The 17,531-nt window shown below is 66.2% G+C and overlaps 1 protein-coding gene across 1 annotated transcript; it reads right to left on the bottom strand.

Annotated features, from left to right (window-relative positions):
• Positions 1-1,955: 1,955 nt before the first annotated feature.
• On the bottom strand, positions 1,956-14,995 carry LOC120371250 (alkaline phosphatase-like). Its single transcript, XM_039486824.1, has 12 exons — positions 14,849-14,995; positions 14,418-14,640; positions 9,748-9,864; positions 7,798-7,913; positions 6,730-6,904; positions 6,358-6,530; positions 5,371-5,505; positions 5,026-5,095; positions 4,330-4,464; positions 3,265-3,456; positions 2,759-2,875; positions 1,956-2,445 (listed from the first exon to the last, which is right to left on the bottom strand). Exons 2-12 carry the CDS (start codon positions 14,503-14,505, stop codon positions 2,159-2,161), a joined length of 1,605 nt encoding a protein of 534 aa, XP_039342758.1. The 5' UTR covers positions 14,506-14,640; positions 14,849-14,995; the 3' UTR covers positions 1,956-2,158.
• Between the last annotated feature and the right edge of the window lie 2,536 nt (positions 14,996-17,531).

Here is a 17,531-nt window from a genome sequence, read left to right as displayed (position 1 = left end):
GCCCCTGCCCCCACCCTACCCAAACCCCTGCACTCACCCTACTAAAACTCCCGTCTCGCCTGAGCCTCTGTGCCCCCCCCCCCCCGCCCCCACCCCAGTAGGTGCAATTGTCGCACGGGTTTGGGCCGCTGACCGTTGATTTCAGCCCAGAGGTTCATATTCCCTGAGCGGCTGGTTTTGGAGGTTGGGGGGGCGGATTAACAAAGGGACTCCCTCCCGCCTGCATTGCACGTGCCAGCCCAGGAGCAAGGGACCATTTCACACCTTAGCGCTGGAGCCCAGAACAGGGAAGTAACTTGCCTGAAGTCAGCCAGATCCCGACTCCCAGCTCTGTGCTCTGATCCCCAAAACAGCCCTTTCCAGATCGGGGTGGGGCGAGGGGGAGGGGAGGGACTCTAGCCACGTGCAGGAGACCCAAGGCCATTGATTTTCATTAAATATGCTAAATAATGAAATTAATAAATTTTCAAGCCGAACGAGTATTAATTCTAATGCCCAATGCGCATTGTGCAGAATTCATTTTTGAAAGTTTATAACAAGCGATGCTCCGGGGGCGGGGGGTGGGGTGGCACACGGTGGAAGTTTCGCCTAGGGCACAAAATATCCTTGCACTGGCCCTGGGAAACAGCGAATGCCTGGGGCCCCTGGTCTGAGATCTCACCCAGCCCAGGGCAGCTTCTCCCTTGCTGGGTCAGACCCCACCGCCCCCCAGTGAAAGGGCCTTGTCACTCACCCCCGGGAGCCCTCTGCCACGGCACATACCCTGGCAATCTGGCTTTGCCGAGACAGCCATGGCACCGCCGGGCAAAGTGAAACCAGGCCCAGCCCCGCCGGGCAGCGATCCCTGACCGGCAGCACTGGGTGGGTAGAAGCCGCCAGCACCGAGATCGCTCGACTGGCAGCGCTGGGCCGTTACCGGTGTCCGTTTCACCTGGGGCCAATGATCCCGCTGCCCGGCTACAGAGCGCAGCCTGGCCGGTTTAAGCTGCGTCCACACGGGTCCAGCGCGCCGAGTGCGGCTGCAGCCTGAGCCCCAGCTGGGCAGGGAGCCAGTCGCAGCCACAGAGAGGTAACATCGAGAGGTGCCCCCCCCCCCAAGCAATGGCAAAAGCTTCCCAGCTGGGCCGAGGGGTCGCGCCCAGGGCGTTTACAGAAATGGGGAGGGGTCGTGACTGTGCTGGGGGCGGGGGCTGTAATGGCCGGAGGGGATTCCAGCCAAGTGACACCTGCCCCCGCCCAGGGTTGCCAACTTTCTAATCCCTGAATAGCAAACACCCCTGCCCAGCCTCTTCTTCAGAGTCCCCCCCCCCCCGTCACTCGCTCTCCACCCCTGCCCCATCGCTCGATTTCCCATCCCCCAGGATTCACCGGCTGCCTGCTGAGCTGGGCTGGGAGGAGGTGATGCAGAGCCCGCCCACCCACCTACCCAATCGGGGGATGGCAGGGGTCAATCCCTGGAGCGAGGGGCCGTGGTGAGGAAATTGGGGTACAGCAGGGTGAGGGGGGGCAGACAGGTTACCCTGTTCCTGGCCAATGGGAGCTGCGGAGCTGGTGCTCGGGGCAGCGCCTGCAGGCGGCGGCAGCACGCAGAGCCCCTCTGGCCACCCCACCGCCAAGGAGCCGGCGGGACATGCTGCCACTTCCCGGGAACTGTGTGGGCGGAGCCCTGCCAGCCCCGCTGTTGCCAACCGGACTTTTAGCTGCCCAGTCAGCCGTGCTGACCGGACGCTGCCGGTTCCCCTTTTCGACTGGATGTTCCAGTCATCCGGCATCTCTACGCCCCTCAGCTGTTGTGCCATGGGGGAGCCGGTGCTGGGAGCGTTGTGGCACCACAGCCAGGATGCCGTGAGCCTTGCAGTGCCTGACACAGACGTACCCGGAGCTAGTGTCTCCCGTCTGGAGCCTTCTGACATTTCAGGGTCGGGGGAACCATCCGGCAAAGTAAGAGACGTGGGTAATAACAAAATGGCAGCAGATTTTATTTCCGGGGGGCTGGGAGGGCAGGAGACGGTTACAAAATTATATACACGGGCAAGCGAGAGCGTCTCTCTTGTGTGGTACCGGGGCCGGCCCAGCCCTGCAGCCTGGGGGGCGCTGGCTGCTCTGCTGGCAGAGGGTGGGGGGGTCCCCCAGGCCTGGCCGAGATCAACGTCCACTGTCACATCCTCAGCAGGAGGGAGGCTGCCCCGAGTGCGAAGACCAGGAGGCTGGGGGGGTGGCCGAGGCCCGGGCTGCCTGACTTGCTGCTCGGGGCCGGGCACTCAGGGCCCGCGTGGTAGGGCTCCAGGCAGGCGGCGTAGGCCAGGACGTGGGCGACGTAGTTCTGCTCCTGCACCCCGTGGAAGAGGTGGGCCATGGGCCCCTTGGCCATGACAGCCACGTCCTCGCCGGCGTGGGTCTCGGTGTCCAGGGGCACGGCCGCCTGCTGCCGGTAATCCTTGTCCTCTGCCCGGGCGACGTGGGGAGCCAGACAGACAGAGGAGTCGTGAGTCACGAGACCCTCTCCCGGCAGCTCCCGATGCCTCCCCAGACCCAGACCTGGGGGGGGAGGGGGGCTGGGGGGCTCAGGCATGACTGAGGCAAGCCCGGTGCAGTGACCCCACCCCGCCGGCTCTCCACTTCAGCTGCATGGGATGAAGTGACCCTCGGCGCCCCCTCCCCGGTGCCTCGGGCTGGCACACACCTCCCTGAGCAAGGGGCCGGGCACCCTGGCGACAGGCGGACTCTGGGCCCAGCGGGGGCGGGCGGCGGCTCTTACCGATGGGCAGGCTGCTCACGTCCGGCCGGCTCCCGTTGGCGATGGCGTAGCCCGGCCCGTTCCCGTACAATATGCTGGTGTACGGCCGCCGGTCCTCGGCCTTCTTGGGTGCCAGGCCTGTCACGCACACGGGGAGACGTCAGCAGACCCTCGGCTGGCACAACCCCCTCCTGGCTGGGCGCTGGACATGCCATGGCCATAACGGGATGCCCAGGGCGGCACCCACAGCTCAGTGCCCGCAGCAGAGCCCATGGCAGGTCCCAAGGGAGCTAAGAACTGTAGGTGGGGGGTTGAGGCTTAGAGACACCAGGCCTGAGACAGCAGGGGGCTGCGGGTCGGGAGTGAGGGGCACCGGCAGAGCTGGGGGAGGGGGCTGTGGGTCAGGAGCGGGGGGCTGCGGGTGGAGAGTGAGGGGCACCGGCAGAGCTGGGGGAGGGTACCTGCCCTGCCACCTACGAGTACGGAGTCTCAGAGAGGGTCTCCCCGCCCCCCGGCCGCCCGCTCACCGAAGATGCTGTTGCCGCGCGGCGTGCTGCCGCCGAAGCTGAAGACGTGCGAGTGGTCGGCCGTGACCACGGTGAGGGTCTCCGCGGCGTCGGTGAGCTCGGCGGCGCGGGCCACGGCCCGGTCCAGCAGGACGGCCTCACTCAGCGCCTGCTTGGCTCTGCTGCTGTGGTGCCCGTGGTCGATCCTGCCGCGTGCAGAAGGGGGCGAGAGCGAGAGGCCGTCACGCCCCCCCAGGGAAACCCCAGCCCCACTCCAGCCCCCTGCCCGGGCACCGGGCTGGCGTCTACCCCTGGGGCAGACGTCATGGTTTGGCGCCTGGCGTCGCGGGTCGGGTTGTCAGGTGTCCGGTTTTCGAACCCTCACCCCCCACACCCTGAACCCCTCATTTCTGGCCCCGCCCCGGAGCCTGCACCCCTCCCGCATCCCAACCCCCTGCCCCAGCCCGGTGAAAATGAGCTAGCGAGCGACGGGGAGGTGTGGGGGGGGGACAGCGAGTGACGCAGGGGGGATGGAGTGGGTGGGGCGGGGGCCTCAGGGAAGGGGCGGGGCTTTGGGGAAGGGGCGGGGCAGGGCTGTTGGGTTTTCTGCAATCAGAAAGTTGGCAACCCTAATCCCGGGCCAGCCCGTAACTCGCCCCCGGCGCTGCCGACACCCCCACCCCTCGGCAGAACGCTCGCCAGGGCCGTGCCACTCCCTCCTGCTGGGCCGGGGGGACCCCGCGCTCTCGGCCGGTGGGAGGGGCAGGGCCGGGGGGGGACCCCGCGCTCTCGTCCGGTGGAAGGGGCTGGGTCGGGGGACCCGCGCTCTCGGCCGGCGGGAGGGGCGGGGCGGGGGGGGCCCCGGCGTTGTCGTCGGGGGGGCGGGGCTGGGCCGGGGGGGGACCCCGCGCTCTCGGCCTGTGGGAGGGACTGGGCCGGGGGGGGACCCCGCGCTCTCGGCCCGCGGGAGGGACTGGGCCGGGGGGGGACCCCGCGCTCTCGGCCAGCGGGAGGGACTGGGCCGGGGGGGGACCCCGCGCTCTCGGCCGGCGGGAGGGGCAGGGCCAGCTCAACGGGGCGACTCATCTTCAACGAAGAGGAAGAAGCCGCGGGGATTCCTGCGCAGGATGCGGACGGCTTTCTCCGTCATCTCCACGATGGAGGGGTCCGTGCTGGCGTCGCGGTTCAGCTCGTACTTCATGTCCTTGGGCTCAAAGAGACCTGCCGGGATGAGCCGCCAGCGTCAGGGCCTCGGGGTGCTGCCCGGGGACCCGGCCTGTCTGCTACCGGGGCTGCTGGGGGCTGGCCCTGGGAGAAGGATCCTATTCACCCGGGCCTGACACCGACCCAGCCCCTGGGTCAGCTGTGACCAGCCTGGCCCCCTGCCCGTCTGGGGGCGCTCAGGGCTACAGGCTTGTTCTCTCTCTGGTATCCCAGCCTGGCCGGGGCTGGCAGTACCAAGGGGCTGGCATGCTCTGTGCCCTGGGGCAGCAGTGGGGTGCATGCAGCTCTGAGGCCCAGCCCCACGCAGAGGCTGAGCGGATCCCCGAATGCAGCGAATTTACATGAGATGGTCCCCAATGGACCTCGGATGCCAGCCTCCTCCTGCCCGCGGTGGGGCTGCCGCTCAGGCCAGGGAGCTCCCTGCGGTGGGGGACCGAGCCCCGGGTGCCCTGTACGGACCAGCCCGGCTAACGGCACCGCACGGGCAGCGAGGGGGCGGCACTTCCCGCCGCGGCCAGCCAAGGGGTACAGGTAGGCCCGGCCCGGCTGGCACCTTACCCAGGAGGTAGTCGGTGGAGTTCTCATCCACGGCGTCCAGGCCTTCCTTGTTCCAGACGTACTGCGCCCCCTGCCACCAGAACAGACACGGCTCAGGTAGCCGCCCGCGGGGCACACCCAGAGCAGCCTGGCCCCACGGGCGCCCCCCCGGAGCGTGTCGGGGCACCCCCACGCCCGCCCAGCATGCCCAGGGGTGCACACGGCGTGTGACTGTCCCATAGGAGATCCAGCCGGGTGCGTTCGGGGCCACTCCCGAGCAAAGGAGCCGCCCTGGGCTGGCCCCTCACGGGTCGCTGCACCCCCCATCCCTGCCCCTCTGCTTGGGGGCATGGGCAGAGCTGGTACCTCCTTGGCACTGAGCCACTTCTCAACCAGGTCGAGTCCATCCTTCCTCGTCCCGCTCTGCTTTGGGTCCATTGGGTACTCGGGGTCCGGGGTCTTCCGGGGAGTCATGTACATCCTCCCACCGCCCAGAATCACCTGCAGACGGGGGGGGGGGGGGAGGGAGGAGCCCAGCTGTCAGCAGCACCAGAGCCCAGCGCCCCCCAACACCCCCCCAGGCCAGGCAGAGCCAGCGCTCAGCCCCCTGCATGGGGGACCAGAGTCGTGGCTGGGAGCCAGCTGCACCATGGCAGCGCCCCCTCTGGCCGACATGGGGAGTGCACGGACCCATGGGGCAGGGAAGCCCCATCCAGGCTGTCATGACAAACCACTGGCTGGGATATAGGCACCCCAGCAGGAAAGCAGGGCCCCATAACTGCACCCCCTCCTCCGGGGGGCAGGGCTCTGGGGAAGGGGGCAGAGTCCTGCCAGGGCGGGGGAGCTCGGGGGCAGCCAGAAGAGCAAATATTGTGTCTTTGGATGAACACACCCGGCTGCAGCAGGGGACGGGGCAGCTGGCATGGAGCATCCCTGCAGGGGGAATCCCCCATGAGCCCCTCCGCGTGTGACACCTGCCCCACGGACCCCAGGGAAGGAGCCATCTCTGCCCCCTGCTCCCCTCCCCACAATGCCCCAGCCAGAAGCGAAGGCTGAACCGTCATGGCCTGCTGGGTATACGGTGGGGCTGTGAGCTCAGCGCCCGGGAGCAGATCAGCCCGGCTGGGCAGGGTCAGACACCGCGGTGTGCCGGGAGGTCACAGGGATGCCACAAGATCTGGGCTCACTGGAGAGGTCTCTCCCCTACCCCCAGCCACGTGGCAGGTGGCCCCTGCCCCAAGTGGTTTGCTGGGGGCTGGGCCCCAGCTGGCCTTGCAGGTCCGGGAGGTGCCCGCTCCATGCCCCGGGCCCCTTGCCCCCCAACACCACGGCCCCTGGCCCCCGGCGGCTCACGTTGATGTCTGTGTTGTGCACCAGCTGGTATGCGATGTCTTTGCAGCCCTGCCTGGCGGCCTCCTTGGGCAGGTCGGCGTCGCTGTACCACTCCCGGTTGACCACGTGGGCGTAGGACGCGCCCGGCGAGGCGTGCTGCACGCGGGTGGTCGTCACGATGCCCACCGACTTGCCTGCCACACCAGAGGGGAGGGCGGGTTACTGCTGGTCTCTGCCGGGCAGCCTCCGCACGCAGCGGAAGGGGGTGATCAGTGCCCAGGCTGGTGACAGCGGGGAGGGCCAGGAGTCCTGGCTCTGTCGTGCCGATCGCTAAGGGAGAGGGGGCACAGACACTCCCCGTGCTGGCAGGGTGGCTCCCTGGTGCTCTCTTACCCGACTGCTTGGCCCGGTGCAGGACGGAGTGGACCTCGTTGCCCCACGTGGTGTTGCATTTGCCGTAGACGGCAGCGGCGCTCACCCCCAGGGTTTTGGCGTTGGCCTTCACCCCGCACAGGTAGGCGGTGCCGGTGCCAGCGCTGTCGGGCACCTGCCGGTCCACGTTGTATGTCTGCAAGGCAGCAAGGGGCCGGGAACAGGCACTGGGGGTGGCTGGGGGCGTCTCACCCGGTGGGAGGACTGAACAGTGGAGCCAGATGCCCAGGGGATTTGGGACCCTCCCACCCCCGCAGGGCTCCTCCTAGCAGCTACGCAGAGCCCCAGTGGGGTGGGGGGGAGGCCCACGGCCTATCTGCGAGCTCCCACCCGCAGGGGAACCCAGCCTGTGGGCGCAGGGCACAGTACGTGGGGGTGATCCCAGGCCAGCTCCACCCCCGCAGTCTGGGTCCAAAGTCATCTCCCCCTCCCGGCTCTCACCGCATCACAGGCCAACTCCCCCCCTCGCCCCAGCCCTGCCGACCCCCGGCTCTGCTCTCATCTGTACCCCCACTTGCCTAGATCCTCCCCCCCTCGCCCCAGCCCTGCCGACCCCCGGCTCTGCTCTCATCTGTACCCCCACTTGCCTAGATCCTCCCCCCCTCGCCCCAGCCCTGCCGACCCCCGGCTCTGCTCTCATCTGTACCCCCACTTGCCTAGATCCTCCCCCCCTCACCCCAGCCCTGCCGACCCCCGGCTCTGCTCTCATCTGTACCCCCACTTGCCTAGAGCCTCCCTCCCTGGCCCACGCTGGGGCACCACACCTTGCGCCCGCTGCCCAGGGCAGGGGAGCGCCGACCCCTGGCGGGGTGTGGGCTGCGTGGCGACTTTCCCCTTGCTGATGGGCCGGCTCCCAGAGCGCGGGGGTGGGGGGCCCCGGGCCCCTGGAGCGGAGCTGTGAGCCCAGGGGGCAGAGGGCTGGGCCTGGCCCGATCCCGAGACTCGTTCAGAGCCGCCCCAGGGCTCTGCTGAGGGCCAGTCCAGAGTCCTCTGCTCTCTTCCCCGTCCCCCCCGGGGCGGGGCGCTCACCTTGGCGAGGGCGACGTAGGGGAAGGTCTCCATGGCCAGCTGGCTGTCCTCACCGGGCCCTCCCTCCAGCTGCCCCTTGTAGATCCGAGCGGCGGAGACGGTGGAGATCCCCATGCCTGCAAGCCCAGCGCCAGCCCAGCATTAGCCTCGGGGGCTGACAGGGGCGCGTCAATGGGGCGCAGCCCGGAGCCAGTCCCTGCTGCTCCTGGATCGGCCAGCGGGGGGCGCCGCTGAGCTGCTTCTTGGATCGGTTCTGGGGCTGGCGGGAGCCCTAGTGGAAGCCGGGGGGAGATGCCCGGCAGACCCCATCCCCGTGCGAAGATCCCTCTCCTCTGGGCAGGTCACGGGGCCAGTGGGCACCCAGCCATGCCAGCCCGGGGCCCAGGGCGGGCGAGGCGACGCTCTCGGTGCAGGCCGAGGGCTGCCAGGCAGAGCCCCCACACTCCCCTGGCACAGCCCCTGCCCAGGCAGCCCTGACTCTGCGCGGCCAGGGGCTGAGCATCCTGATCCCACGCTGGCCCTGGCACCCCCTGCTGGATGGACTCAGAACCGTGCAAAGGCCTTGCACAGCTACCAGCTCTCCCAGACTCTGCCGTAACTCGGGGCCCATGCGGCCCAGGGTCTGAAGTGCCTCAATTCTCTTCCCAGCTCTGCTAGCTGACTCCCCCCTTGGTGCCTCAGTTTCCCCACCCGTGCCATGGGGCGCTGAGCCTGCCCCGGGGCTGCAGCGGGCTCAGTGTTGCCAGCGAGCCGGACCTGGCCGGCCAGCGCACAGGGACGGCCCGTGGTTAGGAGAGGAATTTTAGCTTTGGCCCTGGCACAGGTGGCTCTGGCTGGACAGGGCCAAGGTTGGGACGACCCCGCGCCCCGGAGCGACTCGCCGCCCCCGCCTGGAGTTACGAGCTTCCCCGGCCACATTAGCCAGGCTCAGCCCCCTCCCCTCCGCAGCCAGGGCTCGCTTTGCAGAAATGCCGGCTTGAGCTACAGAGCCAGGGAGCTGCCAGAACCCGGGCAGCCACGGGGCATCAAGCAGCACCCAGGGAGGGGGCAGACGAGGGCAGAGCAAGGCACAGCAGGGTGGGGCTGAAGGAGGGAGGGGCGGGCACAGTGGCACTGAAGCAGGGTGGGGGAGGGCAGAACCCGGCAGGATTCAAGGCGGGGGGGAGGGCAGAGACCTTTGAAGTCACTGCAGAGCATGGTTTGTGGGGAGGAGAAGACAGCTGGGGGGGGGTCCTACAGCTGTGATGGTGGAGGTCCCTGAGGGGCTAGGACCAGAGCAGCCCCCCCCATCCCTCACTCCAGGCTCTCCCAGAGTTGGCAGGATTCTGCCCCGTGCCAGGTCACTGCCCCCCCAGGGAGACCCGCGGGGCCATGGCAAGCACCCAGCCCTTCCAAACAGCCAGCCACGGCCACGCCCGGCGACCTTCAGCCACGGTCCGGGGCAGCGCTATGCCCAGGCCGCTGCTGGGGACACTGAGGCACAGGGTGGGGCCCCGGCCGGATGCGCCGTGGGGAGAGGAACCCTCCCAGCCAGGCCTTGCTGCCATCTCAGGGCAGAGAAGCCACAATTGCTGCTCCCTCCACTGCCAGCGGCAGGGAAGAGCGACCGGGCTGAGCTTGGAGCATTTGCCCCAGGACACCGCCTGTGCCAGGCCCTGGGACTCCACCCCCCAGGCACCTGCGCCCTGCTGGCAACGCTGCCCCATGGCCAGCGCTGCAAACAAAGCTCTGCAAGGGCCGGCGGGTGGCTGGAAACCCTCAGGGAGCTCTGGGCTCCCCATGCCAAGCTGCCGGTGCAGCCCCTTGGCTGGGGTGGCCGGTACCCCGCCCCGGGGGCCACCAGGCTACACTTGGTGGGCAAAGGCAGATTAGAAGTGGGATAAAGGGAGCCCCATGCAGGCGCCGCGGCTGTGCCAGGACCCTGTGCCAGCAGGTGGGCACTGCACTCACCGTCGCCCAGGAAGAGAATGATGTTCTTGGCACGGCGGGTCACGGGTGCCAGGGTCAGCGCCGACTCCAGCGTCCTCCTGGCTCTCTCGTTCCAGTAGGCAGGGGCCTTCTCCGCCTCTGAAAGGCAGCAGGGGGGGCGGCACCAGGGCCTCCCAGGGGTCAGGGGGGGCGGGTGGCAGCCAGGCGCGCCAGCGCAGGAGCCACACCGCGCGGCGCTGCTGCCAGCACCTGGCGGCGGGGAGGCTGGACGCGCAGCGGCAGCGACCGTGGCAGCGCCAGGGGGCCGGGGGGGTGGGGTGGGGGTCAGGAGTCCGGCAGGTCCCCCCCAGACAGACACGACAGACACAGACAGATGAGACAGGGAGAGGACTTCCTGACCTGATGGCGCTAAGCTGCTGGGCTGCTGCTGTTGGCCCTGGGCCCCCCTCCCGCAGCCAGCTCTCCTGCTCTGGGCACAGCCCTGCTCCTGGCAGTTAACCAGGCCCTGCTGAGCGCAGCCCTGTGCAGCAAATCGAGCCCCCACCCTCGCTCGCTCAGGGTCTCATCAGCACAGGGTCACCTCACAGCACCACCACCACCCACACCTGGGGCCAGCACCACTTCAGGCCACACCAGAGACAGCTCAGGCAGGAGAATCAACCTGAGCTGCTTGGATGGGCAACCTATTCACACAACTGAGCACGTCTGGTTCCATCCCAGCAGAGCAGCAGAGGGCCCAGGCACAGGTGTTCACTGAGGTTCACAAGTTTTTTGAGGTTTTGCATGGGCAGGTGCAGGGGCGCCAATGATGAGATCCCTGATGTGTGGTCCTTGGTCCCCCTCTGGGGAGAGGAGGAGCTGGAGAAAATCCAGAACCCTTCCAGCCCCACCCCCAGGCTCCCCCCCCCCATTAAGCCAGGTAACACAGGCCAAACAGCGCCCCAAAGCAGAGCTGTGCCAGTTGCCTGCTTTCGCTGCCCTCGATGCTCGGAATCGCCCAGAGTGGGGCTGGGAATTCGGTGCTTCCTCTCCATTTGGGGCTGCCCCACGGGTAGCATGACCCACAGAAGGGGCAGGATTTTAAGAGCAAACGCTGCCAGCAGGGCTTTGATCAGGCCAGCCTCCGGCGCCATTTTCCACCACGCTGGGCTCAGCCGAGGGGCCAGGCTCCCACAGTGCGAGGGGGGGATTACGCCCCGACCCCCTCGCCATGAGGCCCCTCGTCTCCGCCTCTAGACGAGGCCCAAGTGCCAGCACGATCCACTGCTCCCTCTCAGTTCAACAACGGACAATCCCCTCCTTCTCCGCCAGCACAGGCAGTTGCGTTAATCAGCACAGCCTGCAGGGGGAGCCAGAGAACCCATGGTTTTGATTTTGTCTAGGCCCTACATAAACTGTCTGTCTCTTTTTTCCCCCAATTCAGGGCTTTTCACTGGGCCAAATTCCTGGCTGATGTCAACTGTCACACACCTCCTGGAGCCAAGCCAGTTTACACCAGTGGAGAATCTGGCCCAGCGTCTCCCGAGAGCCTTAAATAATCTGCCCTGGCAACTCCCCTCCTGTCAGGGAGGTGCGAGTGAGACGGGGCAGGCGCCGTTCCCCAGCCCCGGGTTTTCAATTCCACAGAGCCCGTCCCTGCAGCATTTCAGCAGCCCGGCTGCAGCGGGAAAGACAAATTGGAGCGTAACGCAGACAGATGCCGGCCACACGACCTGTGGCTCCCGGCGGCCGCTGGATCATTCAGCCGGTGATGGATGAGACACCTTATGCACTGGGCCGGGGGAGAAAAGCTGCTGCGGTGCAGAATCGCATTGGAGTAAGCGGCTTCCAGGGAGTGGAGGGTCGAGGGGGTGGGGTTGGGGGGCTGGGCTGACACAGCCAGGAAGAGCCTCCCATCTGGTGCAATGCGAGGACCCCTCTGCCTTCTCCCTGCAGAGCCTGGGACGGGTGTGGTCTCCACACTGCCCCCTGCTGGCGAGTACGGTGAGGGTAAAGCTCAGGAGGCCTGAACTGGGCACCTGGGCAGTTATAATAAGCACCCAGCACTTGTGAGTTTCCCCCACAAGACCAGCCTATGGCTCACCCACAGGGGCAGGTACCATCTGGGCTGCTGCCGGGCGTGCCACAGCCTCACGAGATTCACCTACCCGGGTGGGAGGGGATCTGCAGAGCGACCCCTCCTCGCTCTGGGTTCGTCAAACAAGACCCGCTAGGTCCCCCCGCCCTCTTCCCCGACCCGGAGCCACCAGCCTCCTGTCTCACGCCGAGCTCAGCACTTCCAAGAGCTCAGACGCATGCCCACACCCGGCCCCCCCGCCTCAGCGACCGACAGACAGCAGCCCCTGTGAGGCACCAGCCAAGGGGGCGTGGGGACCCCGGTGCTACCAGGGTGATCACCTGAGAACAGAGCTCCCCCCGAGGGGACCGTGCCAGGACAGCAGGAGAGCTGCACTGGGGTGGGCCTTCACCTCCCCGCAAAGCAGCTACACGTGAGGGGCTGGACTGAACCCCCAGCCGGACCCCGTCACCCTGTCACCCACTGTGGCCTACAACCCATGTGGGGACGCTGACCAGGGGCACGATTCCCAAAGGATGAGCCCCCGTCCAAAGGGGAAACTGAGGCACAGAATGGGGCAGCGACTTGCCCAAGGTCACCTGGCAGCCCAGTGGCTGAGTCAAGTCTCCTGCCTCCCAGTCCAGAGCCCTAGTCACTAGGCCCAATCTCGCTCGCTGTCAACGGGCCCTGCACCCCCAGCTCTCTGAGGCGCTTTTTAAACCCCGTCCTAGGGCAGGAGTCTCTGCCCCAAGGCCTCGCTCTGTGGCCAGCCCTGCACTCCAGTGCCCCCCTCCCCCCCACCGCTGGGTGTGAGCAGCTGCCGGGCGGGGTGGGGGAGCACGGCCCATAGCGCTGTTTGGGGGAACAGTCTGGAGCCCCGTTCGGCCCCTCTCAGACACATCCCAACAGGCCTTCAGCGCAAGACAGGTGCCCAGACACCACGGTGCCAGGAGCCCAGCAGCTACCTAGACAGACAGACACCCCCCCCACCCCAGCACGTCCTGGCTGCTGCGGATTCCCGGCACCGCGCCGGCTGGCTGCCCTGCCACGCACAGAGCTTCTCAGACTGCGAGTCGGGACCCCAAAGTGGGTCATGACCCCATTTCAATGGGGTCGCCAGGGCTGGCTTTGACTTGCTGGGACCCAGGGCCAAATTCAGAGTCAGGCTCAGTCCCCTGTGCTGGCTCAGGCTCAGTCCCCCCTGCTGGCGTTGTGCAATCATTTCTGTCCCCAGAAGGGGGTGGAAGGGCGCAGGGACGTTTGAGCTGGACTAAGGTGGGGGCGGGCTCCAGAGAGCGGGGGGCGGTGGAGACCCGTTACCGGAAAGCCCCCTCCTCCGAACATGGCCCGAGCCAAGTGATTCAAAACCCCGATCTTAACAGCACGGCTACATGCTGCTACAGACAGGGGTCTCGCCTGCCTCCGGACCCGACAAGGGCCGGGACGGGCTCTCCCATGGCACGCTCCACGGAAGCCCCGTACATCCATAGGCGTGACGGATGTTCCAGGAAAGGACAGCGGGTGTCACCCAACCAGCCGAGGAAGCTGCTGCTTGTCGATGGCTGTGAACAACCCCGGTGACCTGTTAGATTCTGTAAGGAGCAAATCGCTATGGTTGGACTCGACTAACCCCTTACACGTTGGTCCCCTCCAGAACCTGCCCAGAAAGCAGGAGCACCATCCAATGGCCAGATGGGCTTCACGGCTGGAAGGGACCTCGGGAGGTTCTAGTCCTACCCCTGCTCAAAGCAGGACCGACCCCCAACTAAATCATCCCAGCCAGGGCTTTGTCAGGCCGGGCCTCTCTGCATGTCTCTGTTGTGTTCACCAGTCACTCTACTGATACTACATCAAACTCTGGGACGGGAGGGATTCCCCACCCGCCCACGCACTGCTCCCATGCACCACCGACCTCAGCGAGCTCTGCCCCTAAATCATTCTGTCTTTACAAGGAGGATTTCAGTGAAGCAGCAGCAGTTTGTGGCTTGCCGTCTTGGCTTTGCTGCTGGCGTCCGGGCACTCGTTCACCAAGGCTCTAGCCATTTCGCCGCCCCAAGCACGGCAGCAAGCCACGGGGGGTGCTCTGCTCCGCTGGTCCGTGGCGTGCTGGCCGGTGGACCTCCGCGAGCGTGCCTGCGGATGCTCCCGGCCGCGGGACCAGCGGACCCACGTCTCCACCGCGTCCCGGGAGGTCCCCCAGAGCCGCCTGCCGCCCCTCCCGGCGACCGGCAGAGCGCCCCCCGCGGCTTGCCGCCCCAAGCACGCGCTTGGCGTGCTGGGGCCTGGAGCCACCCCTGGCACCGGGACAGCAAGGTGTTAGCAGTGGGTGCCCCCAGCACTAGCACAGGGAGAGCAAATCTGCCCCACGGACCCCCTCCCCCACCAAAAGACAAACCCCTCTCCCAAGGTGAAGCGCCCCCCTCTTTCCAAGGTCGGCCAGGACAGCGGATCTGTAGCTCGACTCACCCCTACTTTTAGGTGGCTGCGTCAGGGACGTCTCACTGCCCAATCATTGCCCTCTAGCCAGTGTGACAAGACACCCCCCAGCCTGACCAAGCAGCAGAGGTTTCCAGCTGGAAAAGCCCCTCGCTGTACAAATCAGACTTTCATGCCATGCAGAAAGTTTGCTTCTCACCTAAAGACGCAGGCGCAGCGGCGAGGCCAACGGCAAGGCAGAGGTAGACGCAGATGCCAGTGGTGGCCAGGTGTTGCACCGAGCTCATTTTGCAGCTGCCGGGGGAATCCCTACGCAAACTCTGCCGGTCTCTCTCAAGGAGAAGGAGCTGTCTCTTTATAGACGCCTCCTTTCACCTTTGGACCGGCTGGCACATTGCCCAATGCGCCGGGGTGGTGAAGTCCTGCAGCAGAGGGTGAAAGAAGTGTTGATCACATTCAAAGAAACAAAATCCCGGCAGGGACAGCAGCGGGGAGCTGGGCTGAGGGCTCTGCTCCCCCTTCCGCCCTGCAGAGTGGCCAGCGCTTGCTCGGCTAATGGCTGCCCACTCCGGGCATTGCAAAGACCCCGGCCAAGCGTCCTGTTATCCACCCCCCAGGCGCACGCCTTACCCTGGAGATCACGGTGTCACCATCGAGAGGGCAAAGCCATTGCTGGGATTTGAACACGCCGAGATCAGAGACCCCCCCGCAGGATGGTGCAGGGTGAGAGATCCAGGCCTCCTCTGAGCACGCTGGCTGGGGATCAATGACCCCTGGGGAGGAGCCGTAAAAGGTTTGGCCCCTCTGATAAGGGGGCTGAGCTATTTAACTTGCAAACGAAGGAGGCGGCTTTGCAGTCACAAAAGAAACTTGTGAGTGAATCGCAGACCCGGTTACTGCCCAAATTCCAACCCTGTCCAGCTCCTTCCAGTCCCGAAATCCCCCGTCCGTCTGACTGGCGACTGGATCCTCTCCTGAGCCAGCAGCGGAGCAGTGTCATTGGTGCCTGTGCCCTCGCTCCACCCCAGTGATGGGCCAAGCAACGTCCACATGGATCTTTAGTGTGGACACGGGCAAAGCCAAGCCAGAGCGATCGGAGGGATGGGCCTGGCGGGGTCTGTCTAGGTTCTAGCCCTGTCTCTGCCACTGACGGGAATTAGGTAATTCATGGAGGGCAGGTCCAATGGCTATTAGCCGAGATGGTCAGAGAGGCTCCAGGTGTCCCTAAACCTCTGACTCCCGGAAGCTGGGAGTGAACAACGGGGGACAGATCACTTGATAATTGTCCCATTCTGTTCAGTCCCTCTGAAGCACCCGGCACCGGCCACTGTCGGACGACAGGCCACGGGCTGGACGGGCCACTAGGCTGCCCCCGGGTGGCCGTTCTTACGTCCTGCCACGCCTCGGCACCTGGTCTCATGGATCCCTGTGGTGCAGACGGCTCCCTCCCTCCATGCATTTCCCAGCCCCATCGGCCCAGCCCCGGGTGAGCCCGGAGCAGGAGGCGACAGACAAGGGCAAAGGTGCTGCCGTTCAGAGCTCAGGTAGAGCTCGCAGTGCCGGGGAGCTGGAAGAATCGGGCTTGGCTGCGTTTCCCTAGGGAGAGACAGACGGCCTTGACAAGTCAGGAAAGCAGGGCTGAAAACACGGCCGAGGACATGGCAAGGAGCCGAGCTCGGCCCTCTCGGGAAATACTCTGACAGCCACCCCCATGGCCGCCCCTCTGCCACCACAGGCAGGCGCAGGACAGACCCACCAGTATGGGCACGGCTGGCTCAGCTCGGGCTGGGCTCTAAAATTGCAGCGTAGCCGTTGGCATGGGGGCAGGTCTCCAACACTGGAATGCTTAGCCCCACAGCCGGAGCCTGAGTCAGCCGACCCGGGCTCTGCGACTCCGTGCCGGGGGGTTTTAGCGCCGTGTAGACGTACCCAGCGCCATTCTGCCGCTGAATCCGAGCAAGTCCCTAGGGAGGGAAGGGGAAGCCGGCTCTGAAGGAAAGGCCCTCGACCTGCCAATCAATGGGAGATGGGCTCTCTGCACAGGTCAGGACGCAGGCTCCCCGCCCCATTGCAGCGCTAGGCTTGGAGCTCTGGGCACGGACGGCAGGTTCCAGGCACGAAGCTCTTAGATCCTCTCCTCCCTCGAGTCTCTGGCTCGTCACCGAGCACTAGCTCCCGGGCTCCACGGACAGAGGCAGCACCAGCTGGCGGTGGGAGCGATTCCCTGCAGCACTGCCGGACCCATGTGCATCTATCAGCGCTGGGGAGGGGGGCAGGGCCCACAGAGCCTCCCTCCCAGTGCATTGGCCTCCTGAGCTGGATGGTAGAAATGCTGCTGCTTGGGACAGGAGCCGTGTCCACATGCCTGTTCGCTCACCAACCTCCTGTACTTCCGGGGCCTGGGCTGCACCGGGTGGCTGTCAAGGGTCGTCGGAACAGGAGTGAGGCGGAGCTCGGAGGAGCAGGCAGCACAGTCCTGTATGGCACTGGCCAGCCACACGTAAAGCCTGGTTTGGGGCTCGAACGCCAGTTCGCAGGCAGGAGGCAGGCCGTGGAGTGCCCTGCTCTAGGCTGGTAGCCGAACCAGGCTCGGCATCACGGCAGCCAACACCATTGCTGGCCGCTGCGTTCAGACTCAGCAGCATTCCCCAGCGCAGACCAGTCCCCTGCAAGGACCTGCCCCACGTCTGGCCAGGGCACCACATTCTCAGGGACCCGGTTCCAGCAGACGCCACGAGGAGCAGCCACGCTGCCCCACTAGCATCAGGGAGCTGGGTTTACATGGCCACCCCCACCATCCTGCCCACTGCATTGGTGCATGCTGGGAAGATCTGGGCCACTCTCCCACCCTGCCTCAGCAGGGGATCGGGCACCCTGAGGACAGAGCTGCCGAGTGGCCTGAGCAGCACCCCGGGGCAGCCCACTCTGCGCGGAGCTGGAGCAAGGATCAGCCACACGGGTTGCCCGGGGTGCTAAGGAGGTTATATCCAGAGTGCTGAACCTGGTCCTGGGAGGCACCACCCCCAGCCTCGGGCCGGGCCCCAGAACCGTGGCAGCCTGTCTAAGGGCTTGTCTACACTAGAACGTTGGTTTCTTATATCACTTTAGTTCTTTTCGGTATAAACTGTCTTGTGTCCTTTCCCCAGGGTATCTGGCATCTTAGCCCACGTGTATTAATCCACTTTGGAAGCGGCATCACTCTACTCCAGAATGAGTGATCCCGGGATGAGGTTCGTGTGGGGACAAATCAACTGTTCCATGGCAGGCAGTCCTCCCACTGCTATCCCACACCGCACTGCTTCACACCGGGCCG

Source organism: Mauremys reevesii, linkage group 9, assembly GCF_016161935.1.
Source record: "Mauremys reevesii isolate NIE-2019 linkage group 9, ASM1616193v1, whole genome shotgun sequence".
NCBI classification, from domain to species: Eukaryota; Metazoa; Chordata; order Testudines; family Geoemydidae; genus Mauremys; species Mauremys reevesii.
The sequence above is the reverse complement of the archived record's forward strand: the minus strand, read 5'-3'. Positions and strand labels throughout refer to the sequence as shown.